This window comes from Seriola aureovittata, chromosome 24, assembly GCF_021018895.1.
Source record: "Seriola aureovittata isolate HTS-2021-v1 ecotype China chromosome 24, ASM2101889v1, whole genome shotgun sequence".
NCBI lineage: Eukaryota > Metazoa > Chordata > Actinopteri > Carangiformes > Carangidae > Seriola > Seriola aureovittata.
In genome coordinates, this window is record NC_079387.1 from 11,792,233 (window position 1) to 11,811,989 (window position 19,757).

Here is a 19,757-nt window from a genome sequence, read left to right on the forward strand (position 1 = left end):
TGTTTTCGGTATAACGGTTAATTGACCCGTCCCAAGCAGTTGTTAGCATTAGGCTATGAGGTTAGAAGGCCCGCGGTTTCTCTGCTGTGTATTACAATGGCAGCTGAACCAAAACATTAGCTCTGATGCTAAAGTCAAACAATGCTGTGTCATTAATTAGTCCGATAATAATTCAGTTTATGGGCCGTGACAATTACTAGCCAGTTAGCTAACGGCTAGTTAGCCCTGCTAGCTGCGATACCAACATCAGCAACAGCAGCAGCTGTCAACACTGAATTCCTGCGTATCCTCAGCAGCCCGCACGGTTTCGCCGCAAAAACGGCACATTAGAGGAAATTCAAATGGAGACAAACGCACCGAAAAGACGAGACAATAAAAAATCTCTGCGTGTGAAGGTAATAAGTCTGGGAAATGCCGAAGTCGGAAAGGTAAGAGACTGCCAGTTTATTTTCGACCAAACCCCATAATGAAATCTGGTACATTTTAGCGATGGGATGCTAATACCTGAAATAAACCTTAAAATTACCTTTCTTTTTAGAGGGAGCTCACAAAATAATCATTTAACTGATATAAGTACATGTCTGACCTTATAACGATAAACATTTCTCGTGTTGTAGCTATCAGGTTTATGAGTCTGTTGGCTCTAATTTATGCTGTTTATTCTGACGCCAGACACCTTGTAAAAATCAATTACTTTCAAGTGTTCTTGCTTAAAGCATCTAATTCCTGCAGAGTAGAACATCCACGAATACTAGTTTTAAAAGATTGCCACCTTGTGTAAAATTCGGCATACAGTTTCTTTTACTGAGATTAAGAAATTAATTGTTTTTTAACGTTAAAATGACAGTCCTCATGCGGCAGTGACTGCGACAGCTACTAGCACTGAACCAGTTCAAACATTGATATTGTAATGAATTCACGTTAGCTTCATTTAGCTTTGCATTTATGCCAAATTAACCAAAATAATGTAATTATTATTAAATAATCATAAATTAAGTTTTAGTACGTTTGTGTTTTTTGACTAAGGTCCTTTTAAAAGCGATAAATATCCTCTAAAATTCGGGAACATTACATTACATACATCATATACTAAGATTAAAAATGGACGTTCCCGCCAAATGGGCTCCTGCAGTCTTAATTTAGTTAAACAATAGCAGCTGCTAGCTTTGAACCAAATTAACCTTTTAAAAACGTTGAAATACGTTTGAATAAAAAGTTAATGTCTGGTGGTTCATGGCGAATTTACCAAGAGAATCTAGCAAACCTCAAGTAATCATAAATTATTACTTAATTATTATTATTATTATAATTCTTTTATACGTTAAGTATTTTTCCTGTTAACGAGGTGCCCCAAAATGTGTAAGCTGAATGTTCAAGTGGACCTCATCCATTCTTTAACGGTAATAAATACTAGTTTAACACTTCTATGTTTTTGCCTAAAAGCAAAACGCCTTTAAATTGTTAGAGAAAAGAAAAGATGCTGTAGCTCATTATAAATGTTTTTTCCTCCACAGAGCTGCATCATCAAACGTTACTGTGAGAAGAGGTTTGTTCCCAAGTATCTGGCCACTATTGGTATTGACTATGGCGTCACCAAGTAAGTTCATACACTGGGTTATTATTCTATTACTTTATGTTTGTTTGTTTTTTTGTTTTTTTATATAATGTCTGTGTATTTTATGTAAATCTAATTCTTGTACTTTATTAATATTAATATGACCTGATAGCAGTAGAACTATACAACGTGTTTTTGTAATATCCGTAATGTGTGTTGTCAGAGTGCAGGTTCGCGACAGAGAAATAAAAGTGAACATCTTTGACATGGCTGGACATCCTTTCTTCTATGAAGTGAGTTAAAAAAAATTCATTTTACCATTTAATTGTAGTAAGTATTTCAACTTATATTTACCCATTGTCAGAAGTCTTGTATTTCTTCGTCAGGACAAACAAAACAAAACCAGCATCAAGAAAAAGAGATAAAATCATCACAGTGAAATGATGTCAGAGGTCACGGAGTTTAATGAGTTGTAATGTGGGAGACCTGCCAGCCGGTGGAGCTGTTGAACCAGGACTATTATCCTCTTCTTTCACCTTCCTTCCTTCATCCTTCTTTTTCGCTACTTTCCCCTCCGTCTTGTCTCTCAGGTGCGTAATGAGTTTTATAAGGACAGTCAGGGGGTGCTGCTGGTTTATGATGTCGGCCTCAGGGAGAGTTTCGACGCTCTCGACAGCTGGCTGGGAGAGATGAAGCAAGAAATGGGCTCGCAGGCTAACATGGACAGCATCGTGTTCGTCGTCTGCGCCAACAAGGTATGACTCTTAAACTTTCCTATCATTATCAAACTGGGTCAATCAGATGCTGAAAAGTAAAGGTCGGGATGCTGGAAGACAGTCAGGGGTGACTGTGTATGATGTTGTACTAAATGCTGCAGTGTATAACTTCGAATAAGTAACATTTTAACATTAAGGATGGACAGGAAGCAAAATGAAGGAGCTATCCTGCACAAACACTGATATTCATGTACAAACTTGATTTCAAACTATTTTTTATCGCCACTCATCGACTGTCCTTCTGCGCAGGTGGACCTGACGAAGCGGCGGGTGGTGGACGAGGGGGAGGGCCGTCTGTGGGCGGAGTCCAGAGGTTTTCATTACTTTGAGACATCGGCACAAAGCGGAGAAGGCATCAATGAGATGTTCCAGGTTTACACACATACATATGTAAACTCACATTATTGTTGTTTTTTTAAACAAATACTTTTGAGCATAGCGTGTGTGTGTGTGTGTGTGTGTGTGTGTGTGTGTGTGTGTGTGTTTCCGTCCGTCCACTCAGGCGTTCTTCTCCTCCATCACCGACATGTGTGAAAATGGCGGGAAGCGTCCGGTGTCGGAGGTCAGTGTCGGCTTCACCAAAGAGCAGGCAGACACCATCCGACGCATCCGAAACAGCAAGGACTCATGGGATATGTTGGGTGTGAAACCCGGGGCCACACGGTGAGTAGACGGCTACGTATCGTGTTATTTCATTTATAACAAGTGATATTTAGAAGAAAAAAAATATAATGATTAAATTTGTATTAACTGAATATATTTAGAAAATGTTCATGTCAAAATAAAGTTTTAAAAATGACATAAAATGTAATATTCATGTAATATATCATCAGTCAGTAAATTGAAATATCTATGAACAAACTTTTGAATATAACGACAAACAAACTACATGTAAATAAAAACAAATTACTCATATAGGTAAAACGTCAACAAAACAGCAACATAAATATATATTTACATTGATTACATTGATAAATTCATTATTCTGAGTATTTAGATTTTCTGTAAGTTGCTGAAAAAGTCATTATTTTCTCTTGGTGTATCTAACATTGGTTCCTGTCTCTTCGTTTCCAGGGAGGAGGTGAACAAGGCGTACAGGAAGTTGGCGGTCCTGCTGCACCCGGATAAATGTGTCGCCCCCGGCAGCGAAGACGCCTTCAAAGCCGTGGTGAACGCTCGCACCTCACTGCTGAAGAACATTAAATAACACAGTAACACACAGCTGAAACCTCTCAGAGCTCGGACCTCCGTCACTCAGACATGGACTGAAGAGTCGCACTCAGCCGTACGAACAGTGTTTATTTATTGGTATATTTATTTAGCGTAAAGGTCTTGTGTGCCATGTTGCTTGCCACAGTGCTGTATGCCAACCTAACGTCTGGTTTATGACCAGTTTTAACTTATTTACTACATTTTATCTCTAAACTCGTGTGTGTGTTAATGAGAGAGAGAGAGAGTATGGAAGATGATGAGGGCCACATGAGAAAATTAAATTGACTTCTGAATCAAACTTGAAATGAATTCTGAGATTGAAAATGACAAAATTAAGTTAAAATTTTGAAGTTTCTGTCAGACTTTTTAGATTTAAATAAAAATTTCAATCTCCAAGTTTTAAGTCTGAATTCTGAGGCTTTTTTAGTTTTACTCAGACATTTGAGAATAAAGTCTGAGACATCAGGTCAAAAGTTATAACTCTAAGACTACAGTTAGACTTCTTACATTACAATGTCAGAAATATGAGTTTAAAACAGTGAGAAAAGAAAAGGTTAAAATTCTTAGAAAATCAGAACGTTTAGGAGAAAGTTTAATTCTGAGAATAAAGTTATAATTTAAAGATTAAAGTCTTTAAAGAATTTTCAGGTTGATGTCAAAATTGAAACAAAACTCAAATTCAGAGGTTAAAGTCAGAGATTAAAGTTTGATTGTATAATAAGATTCCTGAGATTAGAGTCACAATCTTTAGATCAATGTCAAAATTATAAATGTCAGTGTCAAAATTAAAAGAAAAAAATTAAGAAAAAGTTACAAAATTCTCAAATGTCAGAATTTTCTGAGGTAAAACTGTAAGAATCAAATAATAATTCAGAGCTATAATTTAGACCTTTTCCTTTGATTCTGATTAATGTCAGAAGTCTTACATTTTTCTTTGTTTCACATTGGCCTTCATTCTTTTCTACATGTTGACGTGTGGTTTTGAGTTAAGTGTGTGTGTGCGTGTGTATGCATGTGTGTGTGTGTGCGTGTGTGTGTGTGTTTGTATCGCCAGGTTAACAGCTTCCTTCTTCCTGTTGATGTTGAAGACATCAGTAGAGCGGCAGGTCAAAGGTCAGTGCTTAACCTGATTTCACAGTAAAGAAACAAATCCAGTCAGTGAAGGTACGAACTACTTTGGTAAAAGTCGAGTAATTCTGAATGAATGCGACTTTAGATTCACATTTCACAGCCTTTAAAGTAAAGAGTTCACTTCCTAAAGCTCAGACTCGTCCTGTGTGTGTAACGTTACTACATTTTCTCAAACTCATTTTAAAGCCTCGTTGCCAAATCAGTCAAAGTTAAAGGTGTGATGTTCAATATTAAAACAACTCTCACATGGTCAAACCTGCCAACTCCTCAGCCCGAACGTCTCCAAACCAACACTCAGTTTTCTACTCATGACATCACCAGTCCCTTAGTGATGATTGGTCGATGCAGCTACGGCGTCACAAATGCCAAACCAGTCTAAAGCCAAGAGGTCTAAAGAGAAAGAACTACCAACCTACCTGGTCGGGCACCGGTCATGTGCTGTTTACTGAAGGGGGGGGGGTTAATTAACTTGTTCCTTCTATTGTCAACTGTCCATAGGATCAATTATATTTTTTAGTTCCTTTAAATTGTTTATTTCTGCCCTTAAATACTGTTTTTAGTCAAATCCATGATTTGTAAACTTAAATGAACCTTTAGTGGCGGCTCTGTGCCTCCTGATGTTTGTGTTCTTTTATTCATATGTTTCAGATCCATATATGTTGCGTTTTCCTCAACACACCAAACAATATCATTTAACTTCACATCTAACCCTGTTTATTCCCTTAAAACTCGCTGTTGTTTGATCAGAAAACTGTAAATAAGCAGCTGTATTTTGTCTTCCACCTGGTCACTCCATGATAATGTCCTTACCTGAACAAGAACGTTTCCATGGTGATGATGATGGGATGTTTTTCATCGGGGTACTGAACTAAAAGAAAAACTTTTTATTTATGTCCGTCCCTCACTGAAACAGAATCAGAAAAAAGTGTTTGTTACTGTAAAGACCTGACAGGCAGCATGACGATATGTCATCACAGTTTTATATTTTTACATATGTGTATCCACGGTAACAAACAAATGCACAGACTGAGCTTCCACTTGTTACTTTAATGTGATTTTTATGTTTTTAAATTGATTTTTATTGTGTATTATTTACATTATGGTTAGCACTTGTTTTTCCACCTAAAGACCACATTTCCCATCAGCCCTGTTGCTTTGTCCGTATTTATATTTACTGATGGCAGTAAAAAATAATTTAAATGAACAACAAAGCAGATCAGTTTTTGATGCATTTTGCATTAAAGAAAAATCCAAAATAGATTAAATAAAAACATTAAATTAAAAGCAGATAACAAAACAACAAAAATGAAATCAATAACTGACCAAATAAATTCAATTTGAAGATAAAGGAAAAAATGGACATAGGAAATTAGAAATGAATTATTAAATAATTTGGAAACAATTGAAAGCAAAATTAATTTATAATAAAAATCCCAATAAATTGACAAGTGGAACAAACAGAGTGTTTGTGATGTAAAGCGTCAGCCAATCACACGTTTCGAACATGTCACATTTAATTAGTCTGTTTGTATATCAGTGTGTTCTGTGTTATAGTAACCACATATTATTTATTTTGTATGATGAACAGTTTAAATGGATAACGAGACTGTGTGTGTGTGTGTGTGTGTGTGTTTTAAGTTATGAACATGATATTTCGCCACAGACTGAACTCCATACCTCATGACTGTGACTTAAGTCACGCTTTAATCATCTGATGAGCTGATGATGCGTTTCCTGTCGCCTTTAGACCCTCGTTAAGGTCACATTTACACAATAACGCAGAAGAAGAAGAGAAATGTTTTTTTAATGTTTCCCACATTAGTGAGGACATAGTCATAGTCACATGTCGACAGTTTTCTGTTGACCTCTGGAGTGTGTGTGTGTGTGTGTGTGTGTGTGTGTGTGTGTGTGTGTTAGAGTCTCACTGTGGTTCTTGTAAGTGCACGTTCTACTGGATTGTTTTTGAAATAATAAAAAGACAAAAATCATTTCTCTGACTCCGGCCTGTCTGTGGGTTTCTGTCTTTGTGGGGACCAGTTTGTGTTTCAACTTTAGGGTCTAAAATCATAACGTGGCTTTTTAAAAAAATATCTTGTCATTTTTTAGACATCCTGGAGTATGTATACAGTCACGTTGGCTCAATCTGACCTTTTGATTTATTCGTTCATGTTTCTTCTTGTAATTTAATCACGTTTATAGATTTTTTTTGTCATTTGTTTTATTTTATAGGTTGGTAGAGAGACAGGCATGTCAGGGAGAGAGAGAATGACAAGCAGCAAAGGGCTCAGGCTGGACTCGAACCTGGGCCTCTGCAGTAAGGACTCAGCCTGAGCACATGCTACCCTCTACCTGGTGAGTTACCAGGGCGACCCACAGTTAGAGATTAACTGGTGTTTAACATGACGAGGTGAATCTTAACAAGAACCATCTCCCTTCTCCTCTCAGTTTGGTTTGTCTCTGTCAGCTTGTTCCTACTGTACACTACACACTCAAACACAACCTGACCTGGTTGGAGGTCTGCCAATCCCATCATGCACCTGAACACGCACACATACACAGCTAAGAGTTAATCTGTTTTATTAATGAGCAGCCATTTGTCTCTGTTTCAGGGATTCCTGTGGGATTAACACACACTCAGACATCTGCTGGTTCACATCATCTTATTACGCAAAGCTCCTCCACCTCGATTTCTGTCTCTCTCTCTCTCTCTCTACCTCTCTCTCCCTCTCTGAGTTTCTTCTTCTCTGTTGTTTCTCTTTGTCTGTCGGAGGAGTTTGGACAAACTTCATCCTCAGCTTCCTCGTTTGGTTCATTTTGAGTTTTTCCTACCATGAAGGTAAACATAGAAATTAAGACTTAGAACTACAGTTACTTTGACTTGATGTTCGTCCTTGCTTTAACTTTCTGTCTGCTTGTATTTTCTTGAGGAGACGTATAAAAAATGGAAACAGAAGTTTTGAAAGGTAGACACACCAAAGAATTATGAAAGGTGAACTCAAGGACACAAATTACGGAACACATTTTAACGTTGATGGAGAACTTCAGCGCTAAGACAGAATCTTTACAGAGAGAACTGTTTTACTTTGCACTTAAGAACAAATCCAGAGATGGAAAGAAGAGCAGAGAAGATTCAGTTGAATGAAAGGATATAAAACATGGATGAAGAACGAAGTTACAAGTGTCACTAAGAGATGAATGAAGACAAACAAGCAGAGGAAATGAAGGGGAAGTTGACAGGAGGATAACAGGAGAGTAAAGTACAAAAAATAAACGGAAGAAGACAAAAAGAGGGAGGAGAAACAAACAGACATGGAGAAGGTGACTAAAGGAAATGGACTTAAAAGATCAGAAAGTGATAACTGAAAAGGACGAAAGAGAAAAGGAAACAAACGAGAAACACGAAGGAAACCAACCATCATCGCCGATGACCGAGGCATGAGACCGGTGTCACGCTCACCTTCGTCTGGATGAAACAAACTCCACGGCAACAAGTAAGTACAGCAGGTACATTCGACCTGTGCTGGGCATTAAACCTCAGTATTGTTATATAGTGAAATGTGTTTGTTGTTGTTTCAACACAAAATTTAAATTTGACATTTTTAAAGATTATTTTGATCAATACAAAAAAGGTTCTATAGAAAAACAAGGAATGGATGAAACTGTTGTTTGGTATCAGCTCTGGTTTCAAAAAAGTTCAGATGATCCCCAGCTACATAGAAAATAGCATCAAGAATCATGATTAAAACTGCCTGTGGTCACTTGGAGGCAGCAGAACAAGCTCAACATGTGGTAACAGTTGCTTATTTCCACGTCCAGCTGTTACAGTTAATGTCAGTAATTACTTGTTTTATTTTCTCTTATTTTAGTCAAGCAGAAAAAACAACACCGGCATACGGTTGTTCTTTGAATCTCAAGATACCAAGAAGGACGTTTAAGCTTTACACACACACTGATCAGCTGGTGTCTAATTAACCAATTTAAATAAATCAGCTGACGGTTTTCTCCCTTTCATCCCTCCGGAAGTCTCTGAGCAGAGATGAACTTCCTCCTCTGCTGTCGTCAGGAGTAATTCAGGAACCAGCAGGTCACTGTGCTGTAATCTGATTGTCTTAGCCCTGAAACCTGGACCTGACCCGGGCCAACTGGTCCACTGAGGCCCTTTAGTTTTCTGGCAGAGAGACAATCTGATCAACTGGACATCTAGATTGTTTACAACACGACATGAACTGAAAGGTTTATCTGATGTGCCTCGGTCTGTGATCTCAGACTCTGACTCACTTATCCAGGGGGTTGAAGGTTTAAGGGAGGGAAACTCAATAACAAAATTCACCAAAATAAAAGCAGGAACCAAGAAAGTAAAAGTGACAAGAAATAAAATATCAATAAAAGCCATAAATAATAGCCATAAAACATTTCAATCAAAACCATCTCTGTTCTGCACCAATCAGGTCGCAGAAGAGAAGGGCCTCACTGCTCTGATAACCATGGAAGACAACGACGACAACTGTGGCGTGCTGGAGAACGGCAAGTTGGAGGCAGCGTGGCAGACCAATGACATCACCTTCAGCACCAACATAAGCCCCGCCCCCGGCCTGCGGAGGAAACAGCTGATGTGGCAAAATGCCGTCAGGAACATCATCGACCAACACAACGTGTACTCGCTGAGGCTCGCAGGAGGCCTGGAGAGAGGGAGGCACCGCATCACTGTCACAGACGCCTACATCGCCGACATCAACAGGTAGAGTCGGTGATGACATCAGCAGGTACAGTCTGATGTCATCAGCAGGTAGAGTCGGTGATGACATCAGCAGGTAGAGTCGGTGATGACATCAGCAGGTAGAGTCGGTGATGTCATCAGCAGGTAGAGTTGGTGATGTCATCAGCAGGTAGAGTCGGTGATGACATCAGCAGGTAGAGTCGGTGATGTCATCAGCAGGTAGAGTCGGCGATGACATCAGCAGGTAGAGTCAGTGATGTCATCAGCAGGTAGAGTCAGTGATGACATCAGCAGGTAGAGTCGGTGATGTCATCAGCAGGTAGAGTCAGTGATGACATCAGCAGGTAGAGTCGGTGATGTCATCAGCAGGTAGAGTCGGTGATGTCATCAGCAGGTAGAGTCAGTGATGACATCAGCAGGTAGAGTCAGTGATGACATCAGCAGGTAGAGTCGGTGATGTCATCAGCAGGTAGAGTCGGTGATGTCATCAGCAGGTAGAGTCGGTGATGTCATCAGCAGGTAGAGTTGGTGATGTCATCAGCAGGTAGAGTCGGTGATGTCATCAGCAGGTAGAGTCGGTGATGACAGGCTGTTGTCTTGCAGGCAGATTCGCAGCAAGGCGTCCAGTGGAACGTTGTGGCAGAAGCGGCGCTCGTCGGCTGCTCGTATCCACCCGGCGACACCAAGGATCACCGCAGCAACAGAGACGAAACACGACTCCCTCTGCGACGCAGATTTCTTCGTGTCAGTGGGGTCGACAGTACGAGGGGTCTTCATCCCCGCTCTGCAGCACACATTCAAGTAAAGACACAAACAGCAACACGTCGAGTCACGAGATGTTTTTGTATTTAAGTTTAAGAATTATATTATTATTATTATTATCTACTTTTATTAATGTTTTTAAACTGCTCATTAAAAGGAAATCAGTGTTTCAGCTGAACACTCTGACTCTCAGGTCAGCAGACTTGGAGCAGCTGTATCAGCAGTTTTCTTCTGGTCAGAGACGAACGTCACTGGTCGTCACCAACGTCATCGACATCCTCACCAGACTCCTCATCTCTCTGCTAACATGGCCGCCGTCACAAGGTGGCGTCGCCTGTGATTGGCTGGCCGGCGTGTCTGTCGTCCTGTGGGCGGGGATCAGCGTGCTGGCTCTGACCAGGAGGGAGGTGATGTTGTCGCCGCAGTCGCTGAGGTATGCTGGGAAATGCCGGTACTTTAAAGTGGAACTTTTTAAAACAAGTTTGTACAACAAAAAGTTGTCCGACCATTTGGTCATGTGACCTCTTATGTAACGTTAGTGTTATGGAGTTGTGTGTGTGGTCCATGAAATCCATGTGTAGTTGTCAGTTGATGCAGGACTCGGACTTGAGTTCTCCAGAACCAGGACCTGTCTCTGCCTCAGGTACCTGTCTGTGGTGAGCTGGTTGTCTCAGACCGTCCAGGTGTTGGTCGGTGTTTTCGGTTGGGCGGAGAGCGATCACTCCTGGTACGTCTTCTTCACCCTGTTCTCCACCTACAACCTGCTGCCCCTCCCCCTCCTCTGGTCCATCGTAGCCGGGGCAACCACCTCCACCCTGCACCTGCTGGTGGACGTCTGCTGTCACTATGACGACCACACCTCCATCAGAAAGGTTTTCTTTCTTTCTTTCTTTCTTCCTAAGAACATTACGATCACTCCATGTTGCTCGTTGCTGACCCTGTCAGAGCTTTGTACTGTGTGTATATATGTAAATATACTGTATATATGTTCTTGTACCTGTGCAGGTGTTGGCGAAGGCCTTGTTGTACCTGGCTATGAACACAGCTGGTCTGTTCATCCACTACCTGTCAGACCGCACTCAGAGACAGTCCTTCCTGGAGACCAGGCGCTGCATCGAGGGACGAGTCCGGCTGGAGAGAGAGAACCACAGACAGGTAGAGAGACAGACAGGTAGAGAGACAGACAGGAAGAGAGACAGACAGGTAGAGAACCACCGGACATCATTACTGTAATATTATGATTAGTCCAGATATTTGTCCATTGATTCGTCCTGTGATGTCAGTTTTCATGTACATGTCTCTTTCTATATATATTCATTGATTATAGATTTATTCACATCATTCATAGTTTGGTTTCCTCAGGGCTGCAACTACCAGTTATTTTCATTATCGATTAATCAATCATTTGATCTGTAAAATCACATCACACATTTAAACGTCAAAAACCCGTCGAACGACATTCAGGTTCTTACATAGGAAAAGGAAAAGACGTGGAGCCATGACGTCTGTCCGTCTCGTGTCCTGCAGGAGCGTCTGGTGATGTCCATCCTGCCTCGCTTCCTGGTTCTGGAGATGATCGCTGACATGGTCACCATGGACGAATACCTGCTGCCTCAGCAGTTCCACAAGATCTACATCCACCACTACAAAGACGTCAGGTGAGTTTGACGTGTCACAGAGCAGCTGTGTCAGTTAATGCAACCTCAAACAGCACTGTCAGACCCTGAGTTTGTATCTGAAGGTGTCACAGAAAACTATTAAAGTTTAATTTATAAACTTTATCTTTTTGTTAAAATCCCGACGTCCTGATTTTGATCGTACGTTTCTTCTTCCTCTCTCCGCAGCATCCTGTTCGCAGACATCATCGGCTTCACTTCTCTCTCACTGATTCTCTCGGCTCAGGATCTCGTTAAAACTCTTAACGAACTCTTCGGTCGCTTCGACAGGCTGGCAGAGGTCAGATCACCGCGGCAACCACATAAACCACCATTGTTTATGTTTACATTTTTGTGATCCACATTATGTTCAGTGTAAATAAAGTTTATTGTCATTATTGACATTAAAATAAACATGAGAACATACATGTCAGTGAGAAAAGGCCTGTTAACGACAGTGTATCTCCCTGTGTGTTGGTGTGTTCAGGAGCATCAGTGTTTGCGTATTAAGATCCTGGGTGACTGTTACTACTGCGTGTCAGGAGTCCCAGAGCCTCAGAGAGGACACGCCCGCTGCTGTGTGGAGATGGGCCTCAGCATGATCAACACCATGCGGTACAAACACGCTCTAATAAAACACATGAAACACACTGTTGACGTGAAACTTGACGGAGACGTTAACGTGTTGCAGGTACATTCGTCGGGAGCTGCGGCAGGAGGTAGACATGAGGATCGGGGTCCACTCTGGTTCGGTTCTTTGTGGCGTCCTGGGTCTTCAGAAGTGGCAGTTTGACATCTGGAGCTGGGACGTCGACATCGCCAACAGTCTGGAGGCAGCAGGAGTGCCGGGGTCAGACACACACACACACACACACACACACACACACACACACACACACACACGCAGTCATCTCATACATTAATTATCCTGAACCTGAACCTGATGGTAACGCTACCTCTCCATCAATCAATCAGTCAATCAATCAGACTTCATTTGAAAAGCACTTTTCATAAACAATGTAACACAAAGTGAAAATAATCGTAGAATAAAAGGACATACCAGTAAAACAGCTTAAAATATATAAATAAGGAAATAATTCAATTAAAGCCAGACTAAAAAAGTCTTTCCATAATATCTTCACAACGTTCAGTCGCCTCATTCACTAATTTATTGATTAAAGGAAATCACAACAACATATTTATTATCACATCTCATTCACACAGATGAAGAAACTTTCCTTTGATGTTATTTTATCTCAGATAATTTAAATGTAATAAAATTATCTTATTATATATATATATAATATATAATATATATAATATATATCTTATATAATTATCTTATCTTATCTCTGGTCCTCACCTCAGGCAGATTCACATCTCTCGGGCCACTCTGGACTGCCTGGGCGGGCTCTACGAGACGGAGGCGGGACACGGCCGGGAGCGCAATGAGATGCTACGGAAACACAACATCGACACGTACCTGATCCGCCCAGCGCCGCGGGAGGAGGCGGAGCCGCCGAAAGTGAGACGGCCGAGTTACGAGGAGATGGCGACGTGGAACGCAGAGTTGCCGTTCGGAGATATCCTGGGGATGAATTTTGTGAGAACGACAGAAACTTTTAGAACAAACAAATCTCTGACTTTGTGGAAACGTTGGTGACTTCTGATGCCGTGTGTTCTCTCTGTGGCGCCCCATAGATCCTCGCCACTTTCACCAATGGCTCACTGACCCAGCTGCCCAATCAGATCGCAGCTCAGAAGTCTGGATCACAAGAGGTCAACAAGAGGATCCGTCAGGCCATGGAGGTGCGGAGCAGCGAGCTAATGAGGAAGGAGCACATCACCACCTTCACCCAGGTGTTCAAGGACTCCCACATGGAGGGAAAGGTAATGACGTGACTCCCGCGACTTGTTTTTGAGCTGTAGCAGTTTGGTGAGCGCTCATCGTCCTCTGTTTGTCTCTCAGTATTCCCAAATGAGAGACGAACTCTTCAAGTCCAACATGGCTTGTTCTTTCATCCTGCTGCTGCTGCTGATGGCCGTCCAAGTGCTGATCCCCGCCCCGCGGTACACCTGTCTGTCACCTGCCTTTTCTGGGCTTTTCTTTGTAGTTGCTGTTTGTTTATCACATTTAATCATCATTGATACAAATCTGACACTGAACCTCACAAGGCTCCCGCTTCATGTCTCATTATTACTGGAGTAAAATATTATATACATAATATGACATCACTCATACATACAAGACAACATCATCATCTACGATAAAATACTTAGCATCGTGTCCCCGCTCTTTATCCCACAATCTGATGATTTAACTGCACTTACTGAAGGAAAATAAAGTTTAAACATAACTTTATAGACACTGTTTTGCTCCTAATGGAAGCTGAAACTCCAGTGTACTCTGACGCAACATCTCCGAGTCGTCACCTCCTTCATCTCTCCGTACAGGTTGTGTCCGATGGTTGCTCAGTTTCTAATCAGCGGGAGTATTTACTCCCTGCTCCTGCTGCTCACTCTGGGGGAGGAGTTTAAGCGTTGCCCCGCCCCTCTTCAGTCGCTCTGTTGCTGGATTCATGAAACCAAGAGCGTCCGGACTCTGCTCACACTCACCGCCATCACTGTCAACTTCGGAGTCGCCTCCTCGGACATCGTAAGTCTGGAACAGCTGTTGTTGTTTCTCCTCTGGAGGTCAAAGAGAAAATATTGAAGCAACTTTAGGTTTAAAAATTGTCCAAAAATGTTGACTTGAGTAACAAGGATCTTTATCTTGTCGGCCTAAAGCGACAGTGTTGAGGAAGAGCAGTACACTTTCAGGAAACGGGAAAGTTTTGTCAGTAAAGTTTCTCGGCACCTGGAAATATTTGTGGGCGCTTGAACATTTTAAGGAAACTAGTCAGCAAAGTTTCCCAAAAAGTGACCCAGTTTATTATTTCTGGAAACAAAACTCTGTCATCCTTTTCTGACATGATTAGTCTGAAAAAGTGGCTGGTTCCTGGCAACAGTAAAGGAGGCCATCAAGATTTTCTAACTGGCATCTTAATATTTCCCTTGACAGTTACCAAGTTTTTACCTCCTATTTTCCTTCCTTCCTCCAGCTGTGGTGTGATTCATCAGACACTCACATTAACAGCAGTGACTCCCTGCTGTCTCCGCCGACTTCCCCCTGGCCTGACATCAACATCTGTACGCATCCAGAGGTGCGTTCAGTCACTAAGTAAACGCTATGAAACATGATCATATCGTTTAAGTGGGCATCATAGTGTAATTAACGACCCTCCTTGTGTACAGTACATGGTGCTGAGCGGTGTAGTTGCCATGGTTACCTGCGCAGTGTTCCTCAGGTTGAGTTGTGTGCTGAAGCTCGCCGTCCTCCTGTTGGCCGCCGCCCTCTACACCTACCTCATAGAGACACACAGGTGACCTCAGTAACACGTCAGCTGTTTGAAGCTAACAACATTAGCATATCCAACGTTAGCCTACCTGTTCAATCCTACCTCATGATATGCTAGCTATAAACAGCAAGCTAGCAACAAGTAGCATGGTGATAATCACACTCTGTTGACTTTTTATCCATAGGCCGTGAGTCACTAGTTACAATCAGCTAGCACATCTAGCATCATGCTACATTGCCTTGTCATTCATTAGCTGATGTGCTAGTCACAGACGGTTGGCATATGTCGCCTGTTTAGTCAGTGTTATTAATTCCAATGTTTAGCATATATACATGTGTATTATGCTAGTGATAATTAGCTCAGATATGGCAAAACAAACTACAGAAGTTAGCGAGGATACCAAATACTGACTCTAATTAAGCCGATTTAACAAATTAAAGAAGGAGCTCCTCGTTAACAAACCCGACCTGTCACCATTACATGAACATGAAAACACACAAACTGGATGTCCAATGCTAAGCTAGCTCTTTGTAGGTATTTGTCATGCCAACTACAAAAAACTAGATTTTAATTGTTTGTTTTGGTAAAATTCACAATCCAATCACTTTGTGCGTCACTCAGGAATCATCACTTGTGTAGGAAGGGAGTTTGTGTCGTTCTCATGGTGATGTTCATTGGAGCCGTTCTCTACAACAGCAGACATGTGAGTCCTACTGGGTTCTGCTGGGTTCTACTCGGTTCTGCTGGGTTCTGCTGTGCTGTGTTGAGAAGAGACAGAATCTGTTAACTGAAAGTCTGTGCTCTTCTTCTGTGGTAGCTGGAGGCGACGGCCCGGCTGGACTTCCTGTGGCGTCTCCAAGCGAGGAAGGAGGTTGAGGACATGAAGGAGCTGAGGGAACACAACGAGTGTCTGCTGCTCAACATCCTGCCCGCCCACGTCGCCCAGCACTTCCTGGAGAGAGACCGCAACAATGAGGTACTCTCCCCTGTCCACAGGTGTGTCAGTGTGCGCTCTGAATTCAGTTCCCTCACAGCGCGTCCTAGAGGGTATTTATTGCCGTTTGGCATAAACATGACCCTGAGCTCCACGCTCTGTACAGCCAGGTGCTGCCTGATGATGAGGTCGACAGTGCAGCCCGTGGTTACTTTCTCCAAGAAGCTTGTTGGTGAGAAAATGGCTCCCGAGGGGAGATGGATTTGTGGGGATCACATTGTGCAACTTGTTTTGCCATCTACGTTGAGAGTCACTGTCTCCAGGCTGCAGGTCATTTCGGTGTAAGCTTCGACTTCTGCGACTTTTTTACTGGCCTCGGTTAAGAAGATGTTTCTGCTATTATTAAAACCTGCCTTGTGCACCAGCTGACTGTCCCTCTGTATCTCATCCCAGCTGCTGAGCATCCACTGAACATCTGTCTGATGACTGTGTTGGTCCCCAGCCACGCTCCTAAGCTGGTAGTCATTGTGCTGGCAGTGATGTGTCAGGTGCTGCCTGTTTCCGTAGAGATACTTCAGATATGTTTGCAGAAGTGTTAAAATATTCTCAGTCCAGCGCCTCCCATCCTCGGAGCCAGGGAACTAATCTACACCTGGGTGCTGGTACCTGCAGGTGTTCACTGTGTGTTTGTCTTTATATTCAGGAGTTGTACTCGCAGTCGTACGAGCGAGTCGGCGTCCTCTTCGCCTCGCTGCCGGGCTTCTCCAAATTCTACGAGCAGAAGGAACTCATTCATCAGCATGTTGAGTGTCTACGCCTCCTCAACCACATCATCACCGGCTTCGATGAGGTCACACACACGCAAAAATAACACATAGAAATGATAACGCCACAGAAACGTATGATGTCTGTGAAGACAGGATGTAAAATTTGAAATAATCCAAAACTTGAAATGAAAGTGTTACTTCCTTTTTATCTGTTCCAGTTTTCTGGTGAACCTGAAAACTTAAAAACACTGTTGATAATCGTCTTTATTTAATTTAAAAAGTGGTCATTTTTAATGTTATAAACATAAATTACAGCTTTCTGTTACAGTATAATAATATAAATGTATTGTTTTTCGGCATGGTATTAAATATGAGTGAAGTCATCACTCCTGTGTGTCTGTCTGTGCAGCTGATGGATGAGTGTTATTTCCAGGAGGTGGAGAAGATTAAAACCATCGGTAGCTCCTACATGGCAGCTTCTGGTCTCTCTCCTGACCGACAGGTCAGAGCCTTTTCTCCTTCTGCAGACAATCAAAAATACCAACATTGAGTTTAAACAGTTGAATGTGTGTGTGTTTGTGTTCAGGAGTGTGAGGACGCCTGGAGTCACCTCACCGAGCTGGTCCTGTTCGCCCTCGCCATGCAGGAAATTCTCAAACACATCAACACACACACAGGAAACAGCTTCCAGCTCCGAGTCGGTTCGTACAACACACACACATTTTATCACATGTTGACGTCATAAAATATGGAAATGATGGAACTACTGGAAACATTAGAATAAGTTTCCCTCACACTCCAGATATGAATCTTTATGTGAGAATATTTATTTAATCAAAATGATAATGATAATAATTTTAAGCTTCTTTCAGTTTCCAGTTTAAAATGTTGTGATATATTTTTAAATATTATATTTTGCTGCTGACATCATCTCCAGGTATCGCTCACGGCCCGGTGATCGCAGGTGTGATCGGCGCCACCAAACCTCAGTACGACATCTGGGGCACGACGGTGAACTTGGCGAGCAGGATGGAGAGCACCGGAGTCAGTGGGAGGATACAGGTGAGCACACCTGTCTGTGGGAGGGGTTATTATATGTTTATATTATGTTTGTAACATAGGGCACACCCCCACCCTTCAGGTCCCACAAACCACCAGCTGCATTCTGGTGGAGCGAGGCTTCCTACGGCAACTCAGAGGGAGCATTTACATCAAAGGCATCAGCGAACGTCACGGCAAGGTGAGACACAGAGTATCTAGTGTTAATTATGGAATCATGTGAGTAATTAAGAAATCTTTATCTGTAATATCTTCGCTGTCTTTGTCCTTCAGGTTCGTACATTCTTCGTGAGCAATCAGGAGGAACGATCCAGTTTCATGGAGCGCGGCGGTGGGCGGGGCTTCGGCCTGAACAGGAACACACTGGGAGCTGTGGTGTACAGTCTGGTCCAGGCCAGGAAGAGAGAGAAACTGAGGGAGGAGAACGGAGGGTTTCACCTGGTGGAGGCGTCGTAGGAGGAGGGAGGAGGATCACACGTCTACCACGTTTTTTAAAGGCAGGTGTGAACACGCGGGGAGCGAGAGTAAGAGGTCAAAGGGCACGAATGGTGTCCAGTGTCCATCAAACTCAGGTGAGGTTTATGAAAATGAAACCATGGCGTCAGTGTTTGCCACTGTGTGAGAATGTAAGAAGTGTTTTTAACTCCAAGTCCGTTATTTAAAGACTTGATGACTTTGTTTTAGAGCGTCTTTGAGTTCAGATCCTCCAAACGTACAAAACATTTTTCTGTTGGAGCGACTCCATCAGAAAAGGCCACATCCTCCTACAAACCTCAAGTTATTGTTAAAAACTTTGAAGGCAACTTTTGTTAAATGGTGTAAATGGTGTTTAACATTTACATTTTTAGCTTCCTGCGATACGTTCTCTTTGAAGAGTTTGAAGAAACATCGGAAACCAACGACCTCTGATCTGAGTTTATAAAGTTCCTCAAGACTTTCAGTCGATCCTGGACGGTGCTGATAATTTGGAGATCTGTGACTTTTACATTTCACTCAGAGTTTAACTTTCACTTTGGACGACAATTGAAATCCCTCCAGGTCTCCAGGGAAATGTAAACTTAATCACAAAATAATAAATAAATAGAAATAATCCAAACCTCAGTGGAGTTGTCCTGGATTAAATTTCAACTCAAAGAGTTTCACGTTTCACAGTTTTTGTGTTTTACGGTATTTGTTTGTTTGTTTTTCTCTTTCCTCGATGATGAGATTTCCCAGCATCACATGAACGCTGCATCCCGGTAGAGAACACTTTTATAGTTGTAGTTGAATTTACTGAAAAAGATGTCTGTGAACTTTGTCCTCTAACTGTGCAGCTGCCAAAATCCCAAAGAGCAGCAACAAGCTGCCGCAACATTTCAAAGTGATTCTATATCTGTTTATTTTATATATTTCTGAATGTTGAGAAGACAGATTCTATATATTCTATATTCTGATTTATATTCTATAAAATGTGCGTCAGTTTATTTATAGATGAGATATAGACAGAAACTCCTGTGGTGAGAGGTGAGGAGAGGAAACACGAGCAGTGAAATAGACAGGCTGCTGTTTTTATTCCCAAATCAATGTTTATTCACAGATTAGACTCTTTTTGTCTTGAACTCTTCGGTTCCCGCTGGACGACACATCACAGAGGCAGGAACTATGTTTACTGACGGAGGAAACTGAAAGATGATCATATTTAAGAAGAAATGCCCCCCTCCCCCCCTTGTAAAGGCTCATTGTATTTTCAGTGTATTGATTATCAGTGTATTGATCACGGAACACACACCTGGATTATATTGGTCTGACCTG

The 19,757-nt window shown here is 42.0% G+C and overlaps 2 protein-coding genes across 3 annotated transcripts; both read left to right on the plus strand.

Moving 5' to 3' along the window:
- Positions 1 to 25: 25 nt before the first annotated feature.
- dnajc27 (DnaJ (Hsp40) homolog, subfamily C, member 27) lies at positions 26 to 6,663 on the plus strand. The gene is made up of 7 exons (XM_056370764.1): positions 26 to 428; positions 1,515 to 1,597; positions 1,779 to 1,848; positions 2,146 to 2,310; positions 2,581 to 2,703; positions 2,834 to 2,994; positions 3,406 to 6,663. Exons 1-7 carry the CDS (start codon positions 342 to 344, stop codon positions 3,536 to 3,538), a joined length of 822 nt encoding a protein of 273 aa, XP_056226739.1. The 5' UTR covers positions 26 to 341; the 3' UTR covers positions 3,539 to 6,663.
- Positions 6,664 to 6,901: 238 nt separating this feature from the next.
- si:ch211-132f19.7 (adenylate cyclase type 8) lies at positions 6,902 to 19,067 on the plus strand. Of its 2 annotated transcripts, none has more exons than XM_056370680.1 (25): positions 6,902 to 7,026; positions 7,284 to 8,165; positions 9,123 to 9,412; positions 9,995 to 10,192; positions 10,347 to 10,586; positions 10,797 to 11,025; positions 11,159 to 11,308; positions 11,681 to 11,811; positions 11,998 to 12,109; positions 12,296 to 12,423; positions 12,500 to 12,658; positions 13,177 to 13,411; positions 13,510 to 13,698; positions 13,778 to 13,878; positions 14,263 to 14,464; positions 14,910 to 15,011; positions 15,103 to 15,230; positions 15,828 to 15,909; positions 16,024 to 16,182; positions 16,844 to 16,990; positions 17,317 to 17,409; positions 17,494 to 17,608; positions 17,845 to 17,969; positions 18,049 to 18,147; positions 18,240 to 19,067. In XM_056370680.1, the coding sequence occupies exons 2-25, from the start codon at positions 8,142 to 8,144 to the stop codon at positions 18,420 to 18,422; spliced, it is 3,621 nt and encodes a 1,206-aa protein (XP_056226655.1). In that variant the 5' UTR covers positions 6,902 to 7,026; positions 7,284 to 8,141; the 3' UTR covers positions 18,423 to 19,067. The 2 variants fall into 2 exon arrangements, with proteins under 2 accessions (XP_056226655.1, XP_056226656.1); XM_056370681.1 differs by having other exon boundaries at positions 17,341 to 17,409.
- Positions 19,068 to 19,757: the final 690 nt, after the last annotated feature.

Bases quoted from the DNA above. Each gene is read 5' to 3' on its own strand.
- dnajc27 (XM_056370764.1), top strand. From the start codon at position 342: ATGGAGACAAACGCACCGAAAAGACGAGACAATAAAAAATCTCTGCGT. The intron at 2,311-2,580 runs GTATGACTCTTA...CCTTCTGCGCAG, and splicing joins TCGTCGTCTGCGCCAACAAG to GTGGACCTGACGAAGCGGCG. The intron at 2,995-3,405 runs GTGAGTAGACGG...CTTCGTTTCCAG, and splicing joins GTGAAACCCGGGGCCACACG to GGAGGAGGTGAACAAGGCGT.
- si:ch211-132f19.7 (XM_056370680.1), top strand. From the start codon at position 8,142: ATGAAACAAACTCCACGGCAACAA. The intron at 11,812-11,997 runs GTGAGTTTGACG...CTCTCTCCGCAG, and splicing joins CACCACTACAAAGACGTCAG to CATCCTGTTCGCAGACATCA. The intron at 13,879-14,262 runs GTACACCTGTCT...CTCTCCGTACAG, and splicing joins GTGCTGATCCCCGCCCCGCG to GTTGTGTCCGATGGTTGCTC.